Genomic DNA, 19197 nt, shown 5'->3' on the forward strand with positions numbered 1-19197 from the left:
CCGGCGTTAGGAGATACGAGGGAATTTTTTACGTCGTGAGTTCGAGATTTCACGCTGAAATCAATCCCGTCGTGAGAGCTTCCGGTTCCTTCGAGAGACCTCGGGAGCAAGAGACAGCTTCATTGCACCCGCCGCTCCATTCGTGGGAAACGGTTCGATTGGTGAAAAAATTCGGCGTGCCCAAGGGGCCTGATCTCTCGCTCTCTTCGATCTCCCGCCGTCTTGCTCTCCTCCTCCGTTTCTCTGGCCGTAATTTATATCGATCACATAATTTCCGGCGTTCGGCACGTCGGCCACGTAGGCGAAATCGGTACTTTCCTGCCGAGCGATGCATTTCGCAATGTGAGAGATGCTGCGAGCGCACGAATGTTTCGGCGGCCGGATCATCGGCCGACGAGAGTGCTTCAGATTTATAGTAAAACTAAAGCGAGCGCATTAAAGAGAGGTGAGCTTGCGACGAATGTCAATTCAGGTGTGCGAGGCAGATGAGACTTATGTAAAATTCTCCATTATCTGCATCTTCCGCAGCACTGACAGATTTTCAAATCACCGCCGCCGTGACTACGATCTTCTCACCGAGTGTCGTGGAGACCAACATCTTCTTGAATTACAATGTTTCTCGACAGTATAGGAAGAGAGACGCGAGGAAGTGTATCGTGTTCTTATAAAATGTAAACAAGTTTGTTGAAAAAAAAAAATGGTGTTTCCACGCTGTAAAATTTTACATAGGAGAGTTCATATTGCTCTCTTCATTATACATTTTATAATCTCGTCTTGGGGAGAAAGTAAGTTTGACTTGAAGTTTTGATGGACCACGCCGAGAAGAATTCCGCCGGCGGTAATATGCTAATAAATAAACTGTTCGACGATTGTGACTCGAAATAGTAAGGAATTTTAGTGTTTGACGAGAAACGATAAATTATCGGACGGTGAAAGCAGCGTAAAGAGTACACCAAGACGTTGAATTGCTGCGAGTGACGACACGGACGGCACGTAATCGGTGAATTAAAACGAATGTGATTGCACTCCCCGGCATTGGCGATTTAAATCGTGGGCTTTGGATTTTCTCGCGATATCGGTCGCGATCTCATGTGTTCGAGACTTCGAGGGAGTAGCTATTACGCGGCGGTTACATTCAATTACATTCGAGGCGTAAATGTCGTACAGTATACCGCAAAACTTCCCCGCCGTTTTGCGATCGAGGCAGGACTTTCAAACGATTCCTTTCCGATCCTCCGCGCGGTCGTCCGTGGCATCCAAGGACGAAGTATCGATTTGCATTCGTTTAAATCACAGCATCGGTGGTTGGCGAATGAATAAGTCAGCCGCTATATCGTGTGTTTCTTCCACGACTCGGCGGATCGACGCGAGAGCGGGTGATATTAACGAACGTGATATAAATACGACGCGAACAACCAACGAAGTCTTATCTTTTCATTAATTTTCACGACGTTGAATCTTAATTCTATCTCCGATACGCGAGACACACTTTAAGTTCGTTAATTAAAAATCGCCAATTAAATAATAATGAGAAGAACGATGCTTCTTGTAAAACTGTTTATGAATAGTGGATTCTAAATATACTAGAAAAATAGAACATCGCGACGCGTGAATTCTTTATGAAGAAATACCACAAAATTATTTATCCAAAATATATCATCTACTGTCGTTGGCAGATTGAAGTCAAACTGCGATAGATTATTTATTATTATTAAAAGTCCCCAGTGAGTTGGGATACCGACTCATTATTTGTTATCAGCTTAGAAAAATGAGCGAATTGCCATCTCACTCCTCTCTCCCTCGTTTGCAGTCCTCGAGATTTGTAAAACTACTTTCGTTTCTGACACTCGGCCGTTCTAATTGACTTGTGTTTGCGGAAACGCGGCACGTGTGCCGACGGATTTATCCGTGGATCTATATATCTATATCGGTGATTTGCGAGCCGGCAACGTGCAACGCCCTCGAATCTTGCGCAGTGAAAACGGAAGTGTAACGCGTAACAGTGTAACGGTGTGTCGCGCTCTCGCGCGTCGAGTTTCTTCGTCGTGTAACTGCGTCGCGGACTCTCTCGTAGTACCGGGGTGACCGTACGCGCCTTTACGTGACACACGCACATTTTTATGTAGGTACAGGCGCGGGCTTTCGTAACCGAAGCGGCTTCGTCGTCGGCGCGCCGTAAAGCGAGAGCGTCGAGATCGTCCTTCGATTACAGGAAGTCCGCGCGTTCCGCAAAATCTCGATCCTCGTGCGATGAACGAACCCCGCGGCTGGATATCCGTTTCGTGTCTCCGATGGTTCGCAATGCGCTACGTAACGAAAAAGGGAAAAAACTCGCGTGTCGTATGGAAGTCGTATATCAGCAATGCGGCATAACGAGCGGGAATTTTTTGACGGCAAAAAGATGGACAAATTCGGATAATAAGCGCGATTCAACTGGTTACGTAGGATTCATTTTACGCGCACGTCCGCGTGAAGAAAGATCTCCTTGTTCGTGGAACAATTTCACTTAAAAGTTATTTACATAATTGTTAATACGATTACGACGTCAATTACAACGAATAACAATTTTCTCCGCTCGATCACGAGCGATATATCGAAAATAATCATCATCGATACACGAGTTTTGCCACGGAATCAAAAAAATATTCTAAAAATAGCAAATAAACTTTATGCAAGACACCAGCTTGAAATTAGTTTGAAACTGACCGTTGCAGCATGCGCACGGTTGCGTGAATATTTTGACCCAATTCTGTAACGTGAAACTTAATACTGTGTTAGTGCCTGGTTGTACACACACACATATATGCATTATATAGTTAAATCCTATCTCACATCGGGAATATTTGAGAAAAGTGCTTTATTGCAGGAAGCCGGCGACTTGGTCGCTTGCCAAAGAGATATCGATCTATACGAGCCCGACCATCTTCGAACGCGGAACAATCCTTATCGTGCTTCCGTTTGCCAAGAGGATCACGCGACTTTCCTCGTTTCTCTCCCTCTCTCTCTCTCTCTGTAAAAGTTCCTTCGCTCGCGTTACGCCTGTAAACGCGCGCGAAACGAGCCCGCGGGTTCGAGACTCGCGACACACGCATATATATTTATCGCAACGAGAGACGCGCGCGAGAACGTTTCCAGCATAAATTATTTCGCGACGCACGGCGAAATACGCGCGTCCAAGCGTTAATAAAAATCACCGTCCGATGCTTTTTGTCATTTTACATAACGTCTCGGCGTGCGTGATTTCGTAACTGTGTAAGAAACCCGGGCGTTTCAGCTAAGTGCCTGCGTTATTTCACTCCTTTTACAGTAATTAACACGATCTCCAGATTACCGCGTGTCTCCTTACTTTATAGCGGCAATTTCATCGTGCCGCTCGTGCGGCTTCTTGACGCGTGCCGGTGTTCAATTGCTCGATACATCTCGCGAGTTATAAAAGTCGATCGACTGATTATAATTTTCCCGTATAATTCCTAAATAATCGCATGTCATCCGATCGGATCACGCGAAAATTGCACTCTGTTATCTCGCACAGTCGTATCCCACTCAATCAATATCCCGGTAGAAATTAATCGGGGCTGCTTCAAGTCTGTACCGGCTCTAGGTAGGCATGCCCTCAAAATAGACCTGCCATCGTCGGGCCTAGATAAGCAAGATAGGTAGATATGGTCGAGAAAGGTAAATTCTGAATAGAAATTTCATGATTAAGTCCTGAGCAGGTACCAACGAGGATGCCTCTAACAAGACTCGTAGGAGCCAGTTAGGGTCTAGTTAGCTACTTCCTGAAGTAGTTTCAAGTGAGGTTTTAAAGAGACTTAAATGAAATAAGACCCAATTGATTTTAGTTCTCAAAAAAATAGTGTTAAGTAAGAAATTTAATACAAAACGGCCAAGTTCGCATTTGAATTTTCTTGTGAATTGATAACGTAACAAAATAGGGCCTGATTAGGTATAAATAGGCCAAAATAGGATCTAGTTCAATTTACAAATCTGGCCCTAATTTCTACGAGCATTATATTTCGATGTAGGTTAAGTGGGTTTGCCTTAACAGGACGTAAATACAAGTGGGGAACAATTGTGTAGGGTCTCCGTTTTAAAATTCCACCCTCTCGCGCGTATTCTACAGTATGCACGTGACAAAAAGTCACGTACGCATGCGTATTATTGCGAGAAGAACCTTCATCACGTAACCGATGGAGGGATTATATAAGTATCGATATAATATCGATGTGGTATTTGCGTTCAATGATTATAAAAGTCCGTGTTTTACCTTTTATGTTTCTACGGTTTCCCCGGATTTTACATCAGTCCGATTACGTGCATTCGCCGTTCCGCAAGGTAAGCCCCGCACCTCGTTCTCCGTAAGCGACCGTAAGTGCCGACGGTGTATGATTATTATTATCGAAATATTCGTCTCGGTTAAGAAAAACTTGTGTACGCGAGCACTCGTCGAGAGAGACAAACGGCGGGTTCGCGGCGAAATTGCGGAACCGAATCAAGATTTCCCTCTCGTTGACCCAGATAACGTCCGCCAGAAGATCGCCTCCTCGTCGGCGAGGAGATCCGCTCGTTTCTCTGGTCGCGACGAGAAGACGCCCGACGGGATTTGATACACGACGACTGGTCGCGTGTCGTCGAGATGAAAATCCGCTTATGACTTATCGTGCTAGCGTGAATGTTCAAGCTCAGTTAATGAGGGCGCCGTCGTGAAAAGCCCGTGCTCTGCGCCGAGGAGATACCGATCTAAGCGTCATTACCGCGGCGAACGCATCTCGCAACATTCGCGCGGATCATGATCGAGCTCGCGTGCATAATGCGACCCGTAATCAACGACGCAAAACCGCAATCCTGGCGTCCGAGCGTTTTCGCACCGCTGAACCGGCGAGACCGCGGGCAAAACGCAGGCGCGACTTCGATGCCCAAAGGCGACCACTTAGCACTACAATATGCTTTCAAGGCGACTCGCCCGTTGTTCGGATATTATTGCGTATCCCATTCGTCATGATATCGCGTGCACTTATTTAATTTAACGATTGGTCATCCGTTTACGAGCGGCAGCTTTTATTGTTCCCGGGCGCGAGTCGCGCGAGACACGTGCACGATAGTTTTTCTGGATAAACCGGATCGTTGGAATCGTGTTGGAAGACTATTGAAAATGATTGCTCGCGATCGTCGCTGCAAAGGGAATTAATTACAGGGGTAAATTATAAACTTTCCACCACTGTATATTTTTAAAACGAAACTGTCAATAATTTACAAATTTATCTATAATATTTGTATATTAGTTTTTAATATTATAATAGTTTTTTAAACTTCTATCTCATATACAAATATATCAAATTAGAAGAAATTTGGAGTTTCTATGCTTGTATACGAGTATATGATTAAATATCTTCGAAACGATAAGGTAAAAAATTATTGAAATTTCTGTTACGCATTGTTAGTTCGATGAAATTTTGTATCGTGTACATATTACATATTACAGGTTTATCTTATATATGGTCAAACGCTCCAACTTCCTTAAATATTTAAGCTGTACGTCTGAATTGTAAAACGTTTTTAAGTCGAGAGAATGCGTGAAAATATGTCGAATAAGATTTCTCTAACGAAATGCACGAGGAAACACTATGCAGAGAAAGAAATGAATATCAATTCAAGACCTATATTCTCTCACATATAAGCTCTCACATATAAGCAAGAATATAATCTTGAATGAAGAAAAAACTTACTCTAACATGAAGAAATTCTATATAATTCCACGAAATATGTATTCATATTATTCAAAAATAATTTTCTGGAATTGAGAGGGAAAATATTGGATAGAAAAAACTAAGAATTATATAATATATCAGTTTAAAAATATATCGTTCTTTCTATCCAATATTTTTTCCACCTCAATTTATAAAAATTATTCTTGAATAATAAGAATATCTGCAACTATCATACCTGCAACTATATAGAATTTCTTCATGTATAAGTTTTATCGTCATATAAGATTATATATTCTTGCTTATACATGAGAATATGAGTCTTGAATTGATACTAATTTTTCTCCGTCTATAGATCGACAAGGATAATTATTCAAGATAAATTTTTAGAGACAATTAAACCTGTTAATTTAAGATCGCGGCATCGATTACTTTCTCCCGATACCGACAATTGCGCCGCAATGAATTCAAGCTGCAGTCGGTAGTTAGCGTGTCTATATCGTCGGGCGATTATTCAGAAGATATCCGAGATAAACGAGACCGGGAGATTTGAAGACGCGCAATTAGGAATGTCGAAATCGTCGCAGAGATTTCGTGTCGAAGTAAGCCGTATTCCAAATATAGTCGCGCGGGTAGCATCATAATGGAAACGCGAATATCGCGGAATTGCGCAACAACAATGTTAATGCGGAATTCAAGCTGTACGGACATCGACTGGAGATGCGAAATTCGCTAAAATAATCCGCTGATTATAAAGCGATCCAACCTAATGCAGATGTAGCGTAATTTAATCACAAACGTTCATATATTAAACGACGACGCGTTTAATTATGCCGCACAAATTTACAACAAATTCTCGTAGGATTTGAATTTTTTTGAATGACTCAACTGAAATCGACGAGCAAAAGTTACGATCATCAGCGCGGGTTGCGCAATTTTTTATACCTGCGCCGTTTCACATCGATGGAATTGATGTTCCCAGCCGTTGTTTATATATTCGCGGAATAATTCGCGCCGATCGGTGGAATATACTATATAACGAGACGTGACAACCTTTTTACATCCTCCTTTTGGGGAGGTCGTGGGTTTTTGCACGAAAACGACGCGTCGCGGATGTGCATTATATATTAACTCCGAATAAATTCTAACCTTGAATCTCTCAATGGGAACCAAAATGTCAAGATCCGGAATGAGGCATCGATCGTGTTGGCGGACCCGCCTCGCTATGGGATTTTGCGAATTCTTGACATTTCGAGATACCAGGCTTCGGTTGTTTGACTTCTGGGTTAACGAGTTACGAACGGCTCCCTTGCGAGAAACGGCTTCACGACTATTGACAACCTTTGGCAGCAAAACAGGTCGTCGCTACTTTTGGAAATTCCCACTTTTTGCGCCCACTCGGAGATGCTTTCGGCGTGATGTTATGGTTATACTTAGAATCGAAACTGGTGAATTTCGACGGAGACTGAAAGTTTCGTTTGATTCTGCAAAATTCTAATGAAATAAACTGGTGCACACACAGAGAAAAAGGTCTCTTTCGATTTAATATTTCTATTTATTAGACTAAAATTTGTTTCACATAAACAATATATACTTATACGAAATATTATTTGTTTCAGTAAAAGTTTTACAATCTCATTCAAGAAAATTGTATTATTTAACAGAAAGAACGCTATTATTTGAAATAATATCTTTTAACCAATAAAAAAATAAAATATTATTTGGTCACAATAAATATGTAAAACGAAACAGATAATTTCTTTATAAGAAAATTGTCTTTCGTTTCAAACAAATTTTTTATTTAAGATAAAGATACATGTTCGTTGAAAAGTTTAACAATCGTACCTATTAATCGGAACATTAGTTTTCTTGGAACATGTCGATGATGAAATTGTTTGCTTGGATGCAATAAAATTTATTAAATTTGAAGAAATCCTTTTCTCAGTGCAGTGATGCAATTGCAAAACCGATCCTGCAAATACACTTTCCGTCATCGTGTCCTGTGTTTTAGGAAGACGCGAATAAAATTGTTTCGGGGGCAAAGAGCCGTGCATAATGCAATAGATGATCATGAAGTCGCGGTATCGTCGAGCGATTTCCTCCCTCCCGCTCTTCCTTTCCCTTGTTGTTGTGTCACTTTCCGTGATCACTTTTCATGTAACCTGGATTACAGCGTTGGTTTCCCGATTTAGACGTATTGAATTTAACCTTTCTCGAAATGCGACCGGCTCGGCTTTAAAACGAAACGTCCAACGTTTCGGCGAGCGCCGCCGCTTGAAATGCTCATCATACGAATATAAAAATCCTGTGCCAGCATTTTGCTTTTAATTACGTGTAATTAACATCCACCTACGTTGCTCGTAGCACTCGGCTATTGCTGTTACGTATCTGTGCTCGCTTTTCTCGCGCTTTACGACTCTTTAACGCGCCGTTTATCAGTAAAACGGTACTTTGCGTTTTTCTGCTTCCATTGCACACCTGCGCCGTGTTGCGTACCGGACGTTGAAATATGGGCGCAAAATAGCGGTGTAGCTTTTTCAACCGTAAAAATGCGACAACGCGATCCGCAAGCACGAGGTGCGAAACGTTGGTTTTTTTTGCGCCGAACCTTTCCGTTTTGCCGCGAACGGCTCCGGCGAAGCCTCGGCCGCGATCGATCGCGGCCTCGCGCCGTAAGAAACGCGCCCCGTGTGTTGCGAGAGCACCTGGAGTGCGCGTAGATCAAAAATTGATTGTTTAAAGACCGCTTTTACGTCCGCGCTTCCGCTCTCGAGCGGGCATACGCGACGGATTTTTGCGCAACGCGTAGCGTAAATGATGACGCGGCGATTTCTTGCTCGCCCGATTATCAACGACGCGAGGAGATTTTCTCATTCGATTTACTTATTACTCACCCTAGAATTCTGCCGGCCTCGGGACTTTTATAGAAGTCACACTTGTGCAGCGGCCTCCTGGGATCGTCGACGTTGCCCCGCTGTCCCGCCGCTTGGCACAGTGCACGATAAAATTGGAATTGAAGAACCCCGGCCACAAAATTTCTGTAAAATATGAGAGAAAGCTAATTAGCTTATATCACGCGTCATTATATCACCGGTTACGTGAAGAAAAATTACTTGCGAATTTCGAAAAATGGCCGTCCATCTCGACGGAAAAAATTAGCGGCTGTATTGTCAGACCAACGAGCGTATTTTCGTATTTGACGTATGTTTGACAGTTTACTTAATTTATTTTACGATATATAATTTGAAAATGTTTCGAATAATCCGACTAAAAAACAACTCGAATAATGCGCTGACAGAGCAAGGAAGTACTAGAGAAGCGTGTCACGGAAATCAGGCAGCATCTGCGAGCGCAAATATGGTAAGAATTTCCGTCAATAATAAAATTACGAAAATAATACATATAAAAAATATGTGAACCGACGTAAATGGCTAAATACTTCAATTGTGGTATCACGCCGCTTATGAAATATTAAGCGATCGGATTATATTTGACTCACTTTTCCGTTTAATTTTCTAAATTTATGGCTAGATCGATTGAGATGGTCGTGACCGCGCTGTCATTTTTATGAACCTTGGAGAGCCGTCAAGGCCAGTGTCAGTAGGGTGTTAGTGAGGTCACGGGGAATCTCGATTTCTATAGAGTGAGTAAAATGACGCGAGACAGTACTCTCGTCTACGTCGTGTAGATGAGCGTAACTGTCGAGTGGGAAGAAAGAGATAGCACTCGGCCATAAGCAGGTAAGTGTGTTGCCGTTTCACCGAGAGGCTCTTCATCGGCAACGACCTTTACGTAATAGCGCCCAGCCGATCCTTCCAAAGACCGCGGCTCGGAATTACGATCCGTTATTCCGACACTTCCACTTTCCACGACCGACAAAACTGCTCTCGCGCGCTCGTCGTTGGAAAATATACGTTGGAAAGCCGTAACGATCACTGAGCGCGTGACGTCTAAATAAACAGGCGTATCACATCGCGATCCACGACGAGTGTCGCCTATGATATCATCGATGGGATTAGCGCAGCATCAAATTAATCTCTCCTAGGCTAAACACGTTTTAGGAAGGAAGGGAAGCCCAGGAATGTACTGGTTATTTCGTTCACGGGGACACGCGAAGAAATGCGACCCGGGATTTCACATGATGTCCGTTTTACAGCCCGAGTGATTCGCACTCATTAACTATGCGCCGTTTACTATCGTTTTTGACTATACTACTCATTATTGCGCGCCGTTTCACGTTTTATTTTCGGTCTCCAGCCGGTATAAAATTATGAGCGACGTGAGAGAACCGGATCTGGATGCCAGCGGGCGAGATCCGGTCGCGCGCGCCGGAACATAAAATTCCGGCATAAATTTAGGTGAAATTCATCAGGTAGGAAGGTGGTCGCCCGGCCACATAGTTCTTACGATTTTTATCGAGAATTCTCTTAGATTGACCTTTCCTGCCTACTCACACCCGACTCGGATGGACGACCGCATTTGCATAGATGTCGCGAAGGAGCTAAAGGCGAAGGCGTCATATTCAAAGAATCGTCCCGCGAGGGAATTATTGAATCGGGTTACACGGTTGGACGGAGCTGAAGTGGGACCTCAATGTCAGATACCGCGATTTGCGGTCGATTGCATCTTGATGCGCTTTTTCAGCTGAAAAAAACTGAAGCAGAGCCTTGGAGCTGGAAGTATCATCGAGACAGACAGAAAGAATCGGCCGGCAAACTTTATGCTGTTGCGGCAAAATTTGTCAGTTACTAAATGAATAGCGAAGCGATTCGTTGAGATTACTAATCGTCATTCCGGATCATTTGATCCGGATCGTTTTGCTGAATGATCTACAAATGATCTTGTAAGAACGAATGAATAAATATAGGAAAACTCTACTCGGTTCTAATAAACGTGTCCTAAGGACAAATGCACTCAGCAGAATACTTTTTATCCTGGCGACAAAACTGTCTTTACTTTAATTGCGAACAATTTGCTGATTTGGTTATACCAACCAGACCTTATCGCTGTCACAACCGAGTATGCAGTGACGGCGCTTTCGCTACAACAGCAACATTATTTTTCTCCGTGTATCTCCAGTCCCTGATTCGTTACTCAACATTAGACCGCACGTCGAGACGCGCGCAGTCGCATATCCCGAGCAAAGTGTAACGATCATTTCCTCTTCTATTCCTCTATCCTGCATTACGAAATACATGTGTGACATACGTCGCTTTCGCCCGCGAAATGCTGACTGTAAACCCAGCGGTATTTCCGCGGGCAGTTCTGATAGATCATTTGCTGGGCGGAGAGATATAACATTACACGGCGTCGCGCAAGGTGATCATATCCTGCGGATAATGCGCCGGTAAACATCGACATACTTGGGCGCGCGCGGGGAAGGAAGAAAACGGGAACTTCCAGCGACGCTAAGAGCAGAATCGTGACGTGGGGCGGCGTGTCCCACACGAAAGGGGGCAACGGTGCACCCACGAGATCGGCGGGAGATAAGCACCACCGGCGTGTCTCCGGGTGTGGGTGTGGTGTATCTCTCTGCGTCTGTTACGTGACGTACACGAGGCGTCGGGTAGCGCGGTGTGTGCGCGCCAAGCCAGGTGAGGACGAAAACGGAACAGTAACGGCGAAAGGGAGAGGATGGACGATGACGTTGATCGAGCGCGATTCGCGTGACCGTTGCAGTCGATCGCCACGAAAAATGACGTATCGAGTCGCGCGTAGCTGGAACGCGCGCGCGCGTTGCGTCAATACAGTACGACCACGACGCAAGTCCAACGGGGAGGACTGTACTAGAAAATGAAAGGAATCTCGCGCGGACGATCACGACGGGATCGTTCGTGAGGCCGACTCATTTTCAGCCACTTTTCCATTTTCATTGGAGACTCGGAAGCTAGACGCAAGGTAAACATACCAATACCTGGACATGCTTATTGTTTTGATCTTTAAATATAAATATTTAAACATATAATACACACACATAACATACACATATATATGTATATATAAATTGTTCTATGTTGAAGATTTAAATATTCACAATTGAAGATCAAAGCAATAAGTGTCCGGAGTTAGGTGTCCAGCCATTGGTACTTTTACCTTACACTGAGCGAACGAACAAGGAACGAACAGCGAATGCAAACTTTCGTTCTTACATTGGTACTTTTTGTACGCCGTAACGAATCCCAACAGAGCATTTCGGGCCGGTTTGCTCATAAAGTGGTTTATCAAGAAAAGTTGCGTTTAGGCGCGAATATACACATTCGTATTACACATTCGTTGTTCGTTCGCTCAGTGTATACTTACCGTGAGACACAAAGTACCGTAAGACACAGCCTTCAAACAAGCACTCTATCGGCACATACGATTAAATCACTCTCTGTAATTGTTATTTATACGTAAGTAGCAAAATGCCGTGTTACTCCGGTTCTTTGCGCGAAAACACATCCTTTCTAAAACTTTTATTTCTCCCTTTCTTTCGTACCACTGGCTGCGTTTAGCAGAAAAAATAGCTCAATGACCGCTTAACAATTATTGATCTTAGCACATTATCTTGGATCTATCAAGAATCTAAAAGAATATTTCAGTCACGGGAAATAATCACCAAGCGCTCACTGAACTTTTTCTCTATTGAATGCGGCTATTACTTTCTTCCCTTTTGTATTTCATACCAACGCTCTTAGGGAGACATTCCCTAGAGCAATGACAAACGCATCAATCAATCAATCAATCAATCAGTCCTAAAATCCCCGTTTCTCTCACGTTAGGTGAGCAGCGACTTGTCTGACGGTCGAGAACTAGAAATTGCAGTTGATCGATCGGTATTTTCCCTTGTGAACAACGACTCCGACCATGACACCGAGATATTCTCGCTCGAGTGTGATACGAACTTGCGACTGCGACCGAGGAGGCACACGTGCGCAGCGAGAAGAAAGTTGGAGAAGAATTCTTCGGCGCGATCAGCCATCACCGCGAGATATTCGGGAGCGGTAGGGTGGAAAGCGGAAAATTTACGACGCGGAGGAACACGTGTTGGCCGACGTAACGTTGGAATGCGAATTACGCATTCTCGTAGGAGGACACGAAATTGTAGGGAAAGGGTAGGGAATTAGTGTAATCTGCCGACGGAGAAACTAGGTTGGCGCATGTCGATGCTCGGTGCGCGCGCGCGTCTACTTCGCCCACGGCTCGCGTATAATTCATCGTAGACTGGTATTAAAAAAAAAAAGAAAGAAGAGGAAAAGAAGAAGGTAAAAGCGAGAGAATTGTTAACGAGTCTTCCCACGGGAAGGATTATAGATTTTCATTCGCAGTCATTCTCTGTATATAGGACGAGGCGGCGGCCGCGTGTGTAGGATTTAATAACACAAAATGCCGGGTTTCGTAAAGCGCGTCATCCTCGATTGCGTTTCAGCGATTGCGTTCCAGCCCCCGGAAAGGTTTCGCCGACTTCCGTTCCACTGACGAGGCGTTTCTACTTCAAGGAACTACGACACGTGGTGTCCGTACGACGTAAGCTCGCGGATGCACTTCAAACTGATCCCTTTCCGGAGAGAATGACATCGAGCTGTCTAGCCGGAGGGATCTAGCCGAGATCGACGACGGAAAACAATTGACAATTGAAGCCCTCTCGAGCTCGAACACCTCTGTGGATTCTCATTTGACTTCGGTCGACGCGAATAAATCCGTGACGAGAGCATATTCTCCGGGGCGACCTGCGCCAACCACACGGTGACAGTCGCCGACTAGTTGATGCGTGATGTACGCCGCGGATTACCGGCGACGGCTGTAAGAGAGAGACCGGTCGAGGAGAGATACGTTCGCCTGGCTGCGGACTCTCGTGAAACTTTACGTGCGCGAGGAGACGAGTTTTCACGTACTGCCTCGATCCGGGTGCCCGCCGATCCGAACGGGAACGGCACGCGAATACAATCGACGTCTCGACGCCGGCAGCGCTCCGGACGCTAAGGGACGTGGCGACGGCCAATCGGTATGTCCGTCGTTCTCCAGAGAAAGTATCGCATAGTGGCCGAAGCGCAGTCAAGGTGCCGGCGAAGATACGTGAGAAAAAAAAGGCGAGACATCGCGGGCGCGAGCACGAGGAAGAGAACGAGGCCCGTGCCGTGAGTCGAAGAAGGAGAGGGACGTTTCTGCGACACGTGCGTGTGTGTGGGGAGGGTGAGGAGGGGGGAGGTGGGGCGTCTGTCCCAAAGGGGAGTGGTGGCCGCTCGGACGGTGGGACCGTCGTCGTCGTCGTAGCTGAACAAAGAGGTGTAACGTGGGGGTATACGACTTGGGGCCCCGGACCGTCGGGCCCCGGGTGGCGAAGGCGAAAGTGTGCCGCGTATATAAGGCCAGGAACCGACGGCAATCAGCATCCAGTTCACTCCTGGACGCACCCGGAACATCGCAAGAGCAAAAATGAGAATCCTGGTACGTCCTCAATAGAGGCTGTCGAGCGATACCGCTCGATACTGCCTGGCTTACCGTGTCGATGGCGAACACGAATCGGTCGGGGACGATCGTTCGAGATACGTGCGCCGGGAAGACCGCTCGGGTAGATAACCGGACGACGAGTGAACGAGTCTAGCCGGGGAGTCTCAGGATTAGCCGGGGTGTGAGTCCGAGGGAGATTGAGCGCGTGTCTTCGTCGCGGTAGATTCGCCGGTTTAGCGTTTAGAGAAATCCGCGAACGCAGCTCGTTCGATCGCGGAGTGTTCCTCCACACGGACGTTCGGTAGTTCGCCGAGCATCGCGGTCCTACGAATTAGACATTTTTGCCGCAGTGGATTCTCGTTAGAACTCGAGGGAGCAGCCGTTGCATCGTGCGGTGATGTACTTGTGTGCTCAAACTTGTAGGTCAGAGATCAATTCTTTAATCGGGACGCGTGAATAGATGGCCGTCCGTGCCGATCCAAGATCGGCATTCCTATCAGATCCTCGCGTATCGCCGATATATCAGAGATATCGGGGATAATGTAATGCGTATATCAGTAGAAAGGCTCAGCCTTGCGGATTTAACATTATTTTCCACCGGTTCCTCAATACGCGTGTCCTTGGCTCGTATTTTCTTCGTTAAGTATTTAGAATGCACAAACGAGCCGTGAACCGTTATTACGTATGTCACGCGTAACGACGAATGACATTGCGCATTTTTTTTCAGGTTTACGTGGCAGTCGCCGCCCTTGTGGTTGCGACAGCATGGTCGGAGGAGGCGAAAGCGAGCGAGAAGTCGGTGGAGGCGAAGTCCGGAATCGAGAAGAAGCAGGAGAAGCGCGGTCTGCTCGGCCTTGGCTACGGCTACAGCTATGACGGCGGATACGGCATCGGATCCGGCGGGCACGTCGGTCTCGATGTGGGCCACATCCACGGATACGGTGGATACGGTGGATACGGTGGATACGGTGGATACGGCGGACTCGGATACATCGACGGCGGCCATCATCATCACGATCACTTGAAGACCCTGACCGTGGTGAAGAGCGTTCCCGTACCGTACCCCGTGGAGAAACACGTACCCTACCCGGTAGAGAAACCCGTACCGGTCCCGGTCAAAGTGCCCGTACCGCAGCCGTACCCAGTTGAGAAGCGTGTGCCTTACCCGGTCAAGGTTCTCGTAAAGGTGCCCGTTCACGTGCCCCAGCCGTACCCAGTAGAGAAGAAGGTACCCTACCCAGTGCACGTACCCGTCGACCGTCCCGTCCCAGTCAAGGTCTTCGTGCCGCAGCCTTATCCCGTAGAGAAGCACATCCACGTTCCCGTCAAAGTACCAGTGCCGCAGCCGTACCCCGTTGAGAAACCAGTTCCGGTACCGGTGAAAGTACCAGTCCACGTACCTCAGCCATACCCAGTTGAGAAGTTGGTGCCGTACCCCGTCAAAGTCCCAGTCGACCGTCCCATCCACGTGCCCGTGCCCAAGCCCTACCCCGTGCACATTGAGAAGCCCGTACCTTACCCAGTCGAGAAGCCAGTGCCCTACCCCGTGAAGGTCCCAGTTGACAGGCCATACCCCGTCCACATCGAGAAGCCCGTGCCAGTACCCGTGAAGGTACCAGTGCCGCAGCCGTACCCAGTCGAGAAGCCGGTGCCGTACCCAGTCGAGAAGCCCGTGCCGGTGGCAGTCAAGATCCCCGTGGACAGGCCATACCCCGTCCCAGTCGAGAAGCCTGTGCCCTACCCGGTCGAGAAGCCTGTACCATACCCAATTAAAGTGCCGGTAGCTGTGCCCGTGCACCATGAGCACCATGTTAAAGTGCCGATCACTATACCCGTGCACCATGGACATGATATTCATGAGCATGCGCACGGCGGCTACATCGACGGTGGATACAGCGCCGGCGGATACAGCGCCGGCGGATACAGCGGCGGATACGGCGGCGGATACGGCGGCGGATACGGCGGCGGATACGGCGGTGGATACGACGGCGGATACGACGGTGGCTACGCCGGTCATCATCATCATCATTAATGCCACAACCCCGACTGGTTCTTCGTCGTCGAGAGAAAACGAAAGTCCACCGCGATGACGAACAACCACGGTCGCCGAGGACCTTGTCGATATACTCTTAGGACACGAGGAACCGATTCGAAAACGTTGTCGTGCAGCGCCACGAGGATACCCGCCACTTAGTACCTGGATCGGATCGGGGACGATCTCCGGTAGACGATCGCGTACCGGACGTCCGTACCTCGATCACCGATCGCAACGAGGGCGCGGCACGGCGACGTGTGCCACCAGTTAGGAAGAACGAATGATCAGTAGGGATGTATTTGTCTTTAGCGATCTTCGCTCGAGAACAACTCGCTTGTCTTACTTTTATACCGATATTAGCAAAGTATGTATTTTTTTACAGAAAATGAAATAAATATTAATGTAAAGTAGTTACATCGCTGTGTGTTTCGCGATTCGATACACGTTCCTTCCCACGTATTTCCCGTCTTGAAAGCACGTGACTATCGGAGGAAATAGATTTCCGACGAGGTAAACGAATCTTTCTTTAGTACGTCGGCGACAATCGGGCCGGATGAAAACACATAAGAAATGCGCGCGTTGCTGAGACGAATGCCCAAGTGAAAAAATCTCAGATATAAGAACATATTGCGTAACGATGAGAATGTGCACGCGTTATGAAGTAGAAAAAGAATGTTTTATGTCAGGAGATTAGCCATGTAAATGAAAGGCAACTTTAGCATACTTCTAAAAATATGTAATGCGTTAATGTAATCGTCGAAAAAGCGACACCACTAAGGAACGCTCCCGAGAGAAATGTCAACTTCTCATAGAATATCTCAGGTCGTTCTTCGTTACGCGTCTCTTGTTATTGGTAAATGTCATTCCATTCTATTGGCAACGCGAAACCGAATGATATGTCGTCGACCCAGTTTCCGCCGTGTCTTTGCCAAATCGATAACCTTCATCGTACCGTCGCGCGTTCAGTTCGTCGGAATTTTTTTTCGAAATACCCGCACGGCCCGGGAGACGTTACCGCGTCGCTTATATGAATTTATCAGTAACTTTGAAGAAGGGCGAAATCAAAAATTGATCCAACTTGTGCGTCACTATGGAACCTTGAAGGAAGAGCGCATGCATTGCTGCAACACGATGCACATTCAATATTTAATTAAATTCGTTATATATAGTTTGACCTTTACACTATCCTGCGCTTACATTTCCCCGGGGAACATCAAAGTTCGATCGAGCTCTTATAGCTCCCGTTCTTTCGTTCACCGGGGAATTAACGGCTTAATTTAATTGATATAATGAAGCTAGGCAAATAAGGATACCTAAAGTTAACGCAACGAAGCCTTTCGGTGAATCCGATAATAAATAAGGCGAAACATCGTTCACGTGCGTGATGAACTTTCCATGTAGATTTTAACTAACATCGACACCGTGACTTTCTTGATCAAACTTCGGGAATTATCGCGTGAAATTTCTTACGTAAACACCCCGCAATGCGCGGGAAAACCCACGCGACGACGGTGGATTATAATTCGTTTTATCTGACTTTTATTGTTGATTCCACTTGTGCCTCATCGTTCACGAGTCTTGAGAACTGTTATTTCGTGCAAGTCCGAGAGAAAGACGAGCTTTAAGGTGAGAGAAAAAAACTGCAAGGTGCAAAGAGAAAGGAGCGTCGCGGAAGGCGCTTTATCTTCGTTCCGCTACATCGATTTATAACGAGCGGCTGGTCGGAGGCGCGATGAGAAAACACGAAGGGCGCACGAGGCAGTTGATCTTCGATCAACTTCATTATTCCGACCTTCGTGACCCAATCTGACGTTTCGTTGCACGGCTCCCCGGCGTTCATCGCGACGTCCGGAGAAGAGAAGTCGATGCATCCGCGACTAATTTCTGCACGACCCACTTCGGCCTCCGAACGAGCTGGCTTTGCCACTTGACTCACGAGCGACTTACGTGCTCGTCCACGGAGGGAACGGTTATGCAATCGCACCATTAGCGCACGCGACGCCGAGGCTGAAAGTAAGAGTCTCCCCTTCGCCTCGCTGTCGCGCCGAGAAAGACAGTGCCGAGAAGTCTACTTCCCCTTTCGTTCATTTTCCAGACCCGGCGAGTCCTTTCGCTTCCTTCATATCCCGCCGCACCTCTTCACCTTGGCTCGCGTGGCTGTCCCTTTTAAGACAATTGCGCGGAACGTTATTTCGTCCTTTTTAGAAAAAGGAAACAAAATCAATGAACAACAAGTCATATCGCGACGGTCTTAAAATTGCGACCGTCGGGAAGAAAAAGATGCGAAAAATGGCTTGAAGATGTCATTACTTTCGTAGCTTTTAAATGATTTAATATCCAGAAAATAAAGAAGAACCTTCTTCACATAAATAAGTAATAATCTTGTTTTTCATATAAATTAGAGAACATTTTATTTTCAACGACATTTAACTTGACATTTAATTATCAAGATAGAAAATTGGATTCTTGACCACTGATCACTGTGATATTTAAGACGGGAGAAAGTATACGGGAGATTTCGTATTTTATTATGCGTTAAAGTATTTCAAGAAATTATGTGCCGCTGAGAAGAAAAATTGTATTAATCAAGCTAATAATTTTCGTGATTGTCGCCATCATTATGTTTACGCCTTCAAGCTCGGTAATACTGTTGTGAAATTTCCTATCGCCTAATTGCTTTCGGTGAGAGGATTTCAAGCCAGTTATTTGACATTTCGTGTGATATTCATCTCATTTTTGAAGCGGGCTGTCTACGCATGTTAATCAAGTCACATGATGCAATCGAAAGCAAGAGAGTAGTTTCCATTTCGAGGTGTCCTCAATTTGTGAATAAATTGGTAAAGCCAATCGTTAAATTACCGCTACCAATGGACCTCAACTGTATGTGTAGTTCTTTTTTAATTGAAAATCTGGCAGCGTTTATTTATTCAATTATTTAAGTTAAATATTTTTCATTTAAGTAATTTTCATTTGAACGTTATTAATCAACTTCTCAATAGCGTCTTGCATTGATCGTCTTGAAGGCCG

General features: G+C 46.0%; 2 protein-coding genes across 2 annotated transcripts in view; one reads left to right on the forward strand and one right to left on the reverse strand.

The window, feature by feature from the left end:
• LOC106744872 (angiotensin-converting enzyme-like) overlaps positions 1-19197 on the reverse strand; it is a 59674-nt gene that overhangs the window by 8655 nt on the left and 31822 nt on the right. The window contains exon 11 of the mRNA XM_014619986.1: positions 8600-8743. Coding sequence (XP_014475472.1) covers positions 8600-8743 — 144 coding nt within the window. The remainder of the gene's footprint in view (positions 1-8599; positions 8744-19197) is intronic.
• On the forward strand, positions 13952-16539 carry LOC106744873 (repetitive proline-rich cell wall protein 2-like). The gene is made up of 2 exons (XM_014619987.1): positions 13952-14132; positions 14863-16539. Exons 1-2 carry the CDS (start codon positions 14121-14123, stop codon positions 16165-16167), a joined length of 1317 nt encoding a protein of 438 aa, XP_014475473.1. The 5' UTR covers positions 13952-14120; the 3' UTR covers positions 16168-16539.

This window comes from Dinoponera quadriceps, unplaced genomic scaffold (assembly GCF_001313825.1).
Source record: "Dinoponera quadriceps isolate SergipeBrazil2010 unplaced genomic scaffold, ASM131382v1 scaffold1308, whole genome shotgun sequence".
Lineage (NCBI taxonomy): Eukaryota > Metazoa > Arthropoda > Insecta > Hymenoptera > Formicidae > Dinoponera > Dinoponera quadriceps.